This window comes from Trachymyrmex septentrionalis, unplaced genomic scaffold, assembly GCF_001594115.1.
Source record: "Trachymyrmex septentrionalis isolate Tsep2-gDNA-1 unplaced genomic scaffold, Tsep1.0 scaffold9, whole genome shotgun sequence".
Lineage (NCBI taxonomy): Eukaryota > Metazoa > Arthropoda > Insecta > Hymenoptera > Formicidae > Trachymyrmex > Trachymyrmex septentrionalis.
The window spans coordinates 4,142,694-4,150,207 of record NW_017306091.1 but is presented as its reverse complement, the minus strand read 5'-3'; the positions used below and the strand labels follow the sequence as shown (position 1 = coordinate 4,150,207).

General features: G+C 30.5%; 3 protein-coding genes and 1 non-coding gene across 4 annotated transcripts in view; all 4 read left to right on the top strand.

Moving 5' to 3' along the window:
* Positions 1-4,880, top strand: part of LOC108755853 (myocyte-specific enhancer factor 2) — an 83,706-nt gene extending 78,826 nt beyond the window's left edge. Inside the window, exon 9 of the transcript XR_001939791.1 lies at positions 4,829-4,880. The gene's annotated coding sequence lies outside the window, so the exon portion shown is untranslated. The remainder of the gene's footprint in view (positions 1-4,828) is intronic.
* Positions 4,881-5,249: 369 nt separating this feature from the next.
* Positions 5,250-6,081, top strand: LOC108755854 (UPF0488 protein CG14286). Its single transcript, XM_018499193.1, has 2 exons — positions 5,250-5,327; positions 5,569-6,081. Exons 1-2 carry the CDS (start codon positions 5,307-5,309, stop codon positions 6,079-6,081), a joined length of 534 nt encoding a protein of 177 aa, XP_018354695.1. The 5' UTR covers positions 5,250-5,306.
* Positions 6,082-6,581: 500 nt separating this feature from the next.
* Trnar-acg lies at positions 6,582-6,654 on the top strand. Its single transcript has one exon. It is a non-coding gene; the product is annotated as a tRNA-Arg (tRNA).
* Positions 6,655-7,290: 636 nt separating this feature from the next.
* LOC108755728 (threonine--tRNA ligase, cytoplasmic) overlaps positions 7,291-7,514 on the top strand; it is a 3,912-nt gene continuing 3,688 nt past the window's right edge. Inside the window, exon 1 of the mRNA XM_018498928.1 lies at positions 7,291-7,349. The gene's annotated coding sequence lies outside the window, so the exon portion shown is untranslated. The remainder of the gene's footprint in view (positions 7,350-7,514) is intronic.

Below are 7,514 nucleotides of genomic sequence, written 5' to 3'. Positions count from 1 at the left end.
AAGTTTAAATACAGATTTAAGTACTGGACATATCTGTAAAGCCAAGTAGCATCACATTTTTAAACGTCATAAGGAGATATCGTCATTTTACTGTTACTATCTGTATTTGTGCATTTTGAAACTGAAAACGGTATAACCTGTTTGATACGTACGCAATCACACCAAAAGTTATAAGATCCTTCATATATTTTTTAACATATAGTTATCGTATTGAGTTTCCGCTTAGTTTTGAAATGCACTCTGTAAACAGATGATGAAGTGTGACGGGGGACATACTTTAAACATTATTATGTAGTTATACACGTATTTGTATAATACAGTTTAAAAGGGAGGTTGTTCAACAATTCCTCAAATTGCGTATCGTACTGTTACAGTTAAATTCGAAATACAGTTACATTGTATAATGTATAAATTTTTAATAGAACAGTATGTATACAGACACGCACACACACTCACACGTACACATACATAAAAGATTTGCATCATGCATACACAACCGGATGTATGCATATGTGGATATATATGTATAAAAGTTATTATAATAATGTGTAATAGTAATAACATACAATATTATAGTCGTGCGTTACGTTAGCTGATAATTGCGAGAATAAAGGAAAGTAATTCATATAGTGCCATCATAACTGACTAATTAAGGGAATACCGATTTTATGTTTTAAGTAGTATCATAGGAGAGTATATTTGAGGAAGAAAGAAAAAAAAATACTTACAATGTTGAAGACAAAGACTCGGTTTATGTTTGTAATAATAATTATAATGTTTGCCAAGTTTGTTACATAAGTACGAAGCCATTGAGAAATTTTATGTGCTAAATCTTAAAGACATATTTTATCCTCTTATGCACATTCAATGCCACACGCAATATAGTACTTGAGTACATAAACACAGTTTGTGCGCTCATGGAGACGACATAAATACGCTGCGGACACGGAATTACAAAACTCCTTTGTTTGTACGTTATACCTTTGGTGCTCGACATTACCCAGTTATTGTTATACGTTATTATTACTGATCTGTATATGACCATGCTACCATATTGCCTATTATTGGTCAGTATAATCATTGTCAGAGTTAGTGATAAATAATGATTATTTGATAACGCTCTGTGTACATCACACACATACATACAACATTGTAAACACATACACATTGTGGTTATATTTCAGTGTATCAGCATAATGATATATGATTATTACGATGTTGCCCATAGAATACATTTTACTTGGTTTTTACATTTGGCAGTATTTTATTTTGGTATTATTCCATCCACCTGTTGTATCTTTTTCAACTTGTTGCGACTTGTACGTGTAGTGAGTTCTCTTATTTTGTACTATTATAATATTATTTGTGCTATTTAAATCAGAAAATCTGAAATTGTTTTTTTGTGAATTCATCATTGCTCGCATGCTTTTGCTGTGTAATACTTTGCGATGATTTGTATCATTCGAGTTTAATGATCTTTTTTAATTTGATCTGTAAAATATCAATTATTATTTTGATAAGTTTGTTATCATAGAAATGTATTTTGTTGCTTATTCAAATGATTCTCATTTAAACTGTGTTTTTCTAAATAATATTGTGTAATATTGTTAATATGTGAAAATCCAATTTACATTACATCAGTTTGTTGTCTTATTGCGTTTTTTTAAATCTTTCACGATACACATGTCAAGTTGCTTAGTAAAACAACTTCATTATGCTTAAAAACTATAGACAGACAACTATTTCTATGAATAATAATCGAAATATTTAACACATTTATGCAGGAAAAATATATAAGGAATAATATAACATCAATAGTCAATATTACATGACGGTGATTAATAGTATATGTCGTATTTGGAATCTTGATACACTGATATTTTAATTTATTTAAAGAAAAAACTTTTAATTATATATATATATCTTGCCATTAAAAAATAATTTTCTATTTATTCATTATCTTTTCTTTAACGTTCAGTATCGTTATATTTCACCGCGGGTTATTTGTGTATATTATACGCGTGTAATTTTTATTCGTTTACACAGTTTTCTCTCTCGAAGATGTAATATATTTTTAATATAGAATTTTCTTGTGTAAATCTCTTCGTCAAATGCGATATTTTTGTAACACAACGTCTCTACGCCAATTCGGTTAAACTGGATCTGTATCTCGAAAGGCGCGATGATAAGAAAGAATTTTGAAATGTTTAATGCGTAACGCGCATTTCTTCTCATAGATAATTGTATCTTAAGGAATATCACTTTATACGTGATTGCAAAAGACCAATTTTTTGCGAGCGATTCGATGTCGTATGTATGTGGTTACATGTTACGCTAAATACAATTTGAAATACGAAAGATATAAGCCCCCGTTTCAAGACATTGATCCTAGAATTCTGTAAAAACGTGCGTTCACAGTGATGAAAAGGATAATTAATTGTATTGGCGTTGTTTTTTTTTTCCCCCGAATTTACAATCTATAAATAACTGCCGTCGAATCAATGCTTTTTTTCTTTTTACCTTAAGTACGTAATCTATATTGTCTTCTATATAAAATTATGTCGATTTATATGAAATTCTATTTCGTACATATATAGCACAAAGAGAACGATCTTGTACTTAAATCTGGACCGCGCGATGTGATGATATTTTATATACTTATTATAAATATGTCGGAAATCAGGTGACACGAGCGGACAAATTAAGATATACAGAATTTTCTCTTTTGTTTTTAATGCTTTACAGAAAGTCATTATCAATCTGTGATGGCTAATGACTTTCGCATTGTATATAATGTGTCCTTTAATCTTTGACCTATCCTCTCTTCTTTGGACGGTCAAATGAACAATTAGCTATGTGTTCTAAACTTTAGGGATCTCGACCACGCGTTTGTGCACACAAAAGTATACACTACACTACACACACACATACACACACACACACACACACACACACACACACACACAAATACACATACACTTTAAGATAAAAGTCGTATGTTATTCAGTGTAGCACAATTGGTTTGCACTGAATACCAATCTTCATTGTGACGTCCACTAATGTAATTTGCAACGATTGTAAACACGTAAGATAGACATAATTGATTCTCTCAACATCAAGTCCGAAATGATTTGATGAAAACAATCTGTGAATAGACATATCTCGTTATCTTAATAATGTACGAGTATATGTAACTTAAAACATATATACTGTATTTGAGAGAAGTGTTTAGCCATGAAAGTATATTTTTATTTGTAAGAAGAGAATACTTAATTTTCCTAGTTTACATATACTGCAAATAATTTGACATAATTTGCAGATTCTGTTTAAATGTTCCGAGCATAACATGAAAAACCGTAAGCTGTCTCAAAGAGACGTTGTTTGATATTTTTAACTACGTTGTATTATCTGTATCGTTTTCTTTGAAATTATTACTGGCACTATAATTTACGAAAGTATCAATTTGTCAATTCAACATTAATACAGATTGTTGAAAGCCACAAAAATTTATTAAATGATATAGATATTCTATTCCCTGATTTACGTAAAAGCTCCGCTTTTATAATCTTATATAACTTTTAATATTATGAAGTGATAAAAAAGTTTCTTAAGCAGACATTCAAAATAGATCGCAGGCCGTTTGTTATCCCTTCCAAACTTTATATTTCTCTATAAATCAGATGAACGATGTAATGTAATTTAAATATGTCACGAAGCCCGGAATGATCAATTCTCTCTTTCTTTATTTTTCTCTTTTCTTTTTTAGAAAAAACAAAATGTTATCTTACGTGCGTACGACCGTATGTCTATCCTCTGTAGAAATGCCTTATTATCACGTGCCTCAATTAATATTTAAACTGTTCACCTGCTTATACCTATTACTCGTTAGTCTACGTAACGAATATATATGTGTAATATCGAGTTATTCTTTGTACTGCTCTTGTAAATATATTCTGAAGAATTAATGTCACCCTGTCGTCTATATATACTGTGTATACTATCTTGTACATTATACATTTCTACCGCTCTTTTACTGAAACGCACAAACATCTCTCCTTCTCTAAGGGCCGGTTGTTCCAGCTTCAGATAAACTGAGGTAGACTATGTGGTGATTTACCTATTGAACAAACAAAAGAGTAAAAGCATAAGAGAGTAAGACAGCAAGCTGAAGTTTACCGAAAGGTGGAACAATCCAACCTAAAAGGCCTTGTAGAAAAACAGCTAAATCGAAAAAAAAGAAAGTCACGTTTATTAATTTACTTATACATTTGTAGTACATTTATTTGTATGTTTATATAGAAATATTTATATAATTTTTCCAATCAGAAAGTTTGTAAGATTTCCTTTTTCTTTTCTTTTTATTCTTATCTATTAATTTTTATTATGTGTACCGAAATAAAATTATGAAAAACAACGCTTTAACAAGTTAATTGAAATTTGTAATATATTATATTGATTTCATATTTTCAAATTGAATATGCTAAATTGATTTATTATTATATCTTCAAGCTTGATCTTAACTTTCAATCTTTAACACCTGATTTCGAAGATCAGAAATTTATACGATTCGAGACAAATTCCTGCAGACGATTCGTTTTTATGAGGCCGCTGTACTTTTAATTTCTCCGCAGACTATTCCACGCCTTTATACCGCATGCTAACACACAATCCAATCTTTTTCAACCTCCGTCGCTTTCTGATGTTGCGTTTCCGCACAATTACTTTCACACGTTTCCGTATGTCCGTCCTTAATTGTAAAGACTGACCAGCATGTACCGACATACGAATTTATTTTCTCTCTTGTAATTGCAATTTCTTTTCATTCCAGCACGATCAACGGCACGAGCGTTATTGAAATTTATTGCGCAGATAAACCGGAAGATAAGAATTTACCCTTGCGATTTTTGTTTGGGAAAGAAGATAGAATAAACGCAAATTCCTTGTAGCTGCTAAACGTGATAATTTGAAGGAAATACGCAAATCCTCGCGCACTTTTAAATTAAAAATTCATGCTTGCTTCACATTGCAAAGTTTTATTGTTATTTGAAATTTCAAACTCGCCTGACGGTCTACTTTATCGATCGTCTTCGTGGTATAATATCGCTTTATTTCTTCTTACGTACTACAAGAGATGGCTACACTATCGCCATAGCACGTTCAAAATTCAAACATAACCTATGCATTGTCGAATGATAAGTTCATAGTCGCATATTTTAGTTTTAGATTTCAATCGTATATAAAACTAAATTTAATATTGTGATTTTGTAATTACGTAAGCCGTTAGCTAAAATAAACCTCGTTGTGAAATGCCGCCAAAATCTGCACTGGTAATTCATGAAAATCCTCGTTCCCTTGTTTTAAAAAACAATGTTTATTGTCGAGGTTGAGAGAGAGAGAGAGAGAGAGAGAGAGAGAGAGAGAGCATTGTTAAATATGAAGCCCGTTCTTTTTGCTAAATTTCTTACATTGCTTATCTTTACTTATTTCTTTTCAACATAGAGAGAAAAATTGAATCGTACAAGTTTAGTTGAAAAGAATAGATTTATATGAACGTCATATTCATTTCAGAATTCCAAACGCAACAAAAATAAAAAGAGCGTATCAGAACCATACGTTTCTCCTAAAACGGACACTAGTAATGCAAGCGCTTTGGATCCAGAAGCGAAGGACCGTTTCGAATTAGAATTATGCTGGTGCATACAACAAATGGAAGCGAGCCTAGCTGGTGGCAAACTTCAGGAGAAGCAAGTGCAGGAACTTAGTAAACATATACATTTGTTAAAGAGTAACACTGCGCCGTTAGTAAAAAAGAGACAAGTAATGAGAAATACTTTGGGAGACTACAGAGAGAAAATGGCTGAGGACGAGCGAAAGTTTAGCAAAACTGTATCAGTAGTTAAGTTCACTGATTCTGCTTCACTAGAAAAGAAATCAATATTTATTAAAAAAGCTGCTGGATACAGGACACAGAATTCTAATAGACAAACGGATGATCATAAAACACAAAATACATTACAAAGTACAGAGCAGGCTGTTTGTAATAGTAATAAAACTGAAAGTTCATTTAAATTCAATTTCTAAGCGTATCAATAAAATCAACTGTTATATTTATGTAATAAACCAATTTATTTGTAATGTACAGTTCTAATATTTTATATATATGTTTATTTTTTATTGTTTTTAATTAAACGTAATTATCGTTCGTAAAATGTAGAATATGTAGAAAAATATAAATGTATACATACATATATATATAAAAATTTGTTTTTGTAAAATTTTATTTTTTGCATAGAATTTTTTTTATTATTCATAAAGTTTTGTAGTTAATTCATGTATTATGAAATATAAAGAAAATTAATTTCACGTAGAATAAAAAAAGTATTATTAAGAATTTATTATAGATTAATTTTTAATAATATAGGGATTACAGGAGAATTTTTTTCCGTTTTAATAATGAAAGATATTAACAAATATAAATAAATAAATATGAATTAATATATATTAATAAGTAAGTATATATATTAAAAAATTTAAGTGTAGATTCATGTAAAATATAACTTTTACGATAACGTATCGAAAAGGGTCCTGTGGCGCAACGGATAACGCGTCTGACTACGGATCAGAAGATTCCAGGTTCGAATCCTGGCAGGATCGATGTTTTTTTTTAATGGATTATTTCATATAATCTACATTTTGTTTTTATATTAAAAAAATATTAACTTTAAAGTTTGCAGATTAGTCAAATTAATTGATTAAAATTTTGAATGTGTGGTGAAAAAGCGTGTACTTAATAAAGTACAATTTCTTTAGACAGTTTAGGCGATATTTGCACATGAAATACTTTTGAAATGTAATCCCGATAAATTTTTGAATGGAATCTTATTATTAGAGATTATTTAAAATTAAATGGCTCTAAATATAGACGCGATGCAAAAAGAGAAAGGTATCTTTGTATATTTAATGCTAAAATATTATATTTGTTGTACAATTTTTCAAGCGTCTTGACTACACGACTACAAGATAGAGAGATTTTCAGATTTCTTTATTTTGCAGCTACTGTATAAACTTGAAAAATTTGTTGTCGATAAATGTATTTGTTACCAGCTTTAAAATGGAAACTAAATTAGTTAAGGCCATGGTATATAGAAAAACTTAAGACGTGAGACTTAAGCGGTAAGCGAATCGACCTAAGTAGGAACCAATCATATTAAAGAATCACTAACAGTAATGACCATTCATTAGTTCTCTGCTGAATACAGCCATTCTCATAACATCGTTGTGTTCCAAAATACATTGAAAGAAAATCTTCAATATATGATTGCTGTCATGAAGCATTGCAACTGGCGACGGTATGTTGGCAATTTATTGTAGACTACGCTTTAGTAGCCTAGTTTCCATCGAGAATTTAAACCGGATCAGAATGTAAGTACCAGCCAACTACAGTCGAGTATTCTCCTGTCATTCGACTGTATTTGGTTGGTTCTTATTCTGATCCGATTGAAAGGCCAGTCAGG

What these genes read in the sequence shown, in the direction of transcription:
- LOC108755854 (XM_018499193.1), top strand. Translation starts at nt 5,307, where the DNA reads ATGCCGCCAAAATCTGCACTG. An exon ending in TGCCGCCAAAATCTGCACTG is followed by an intron (nt 5,328 to 5,568) that starts GTAATTCATGAA and finishes TATTCATTTCAG; the next exon opens with AATTCCAAACGCAACAAAAA.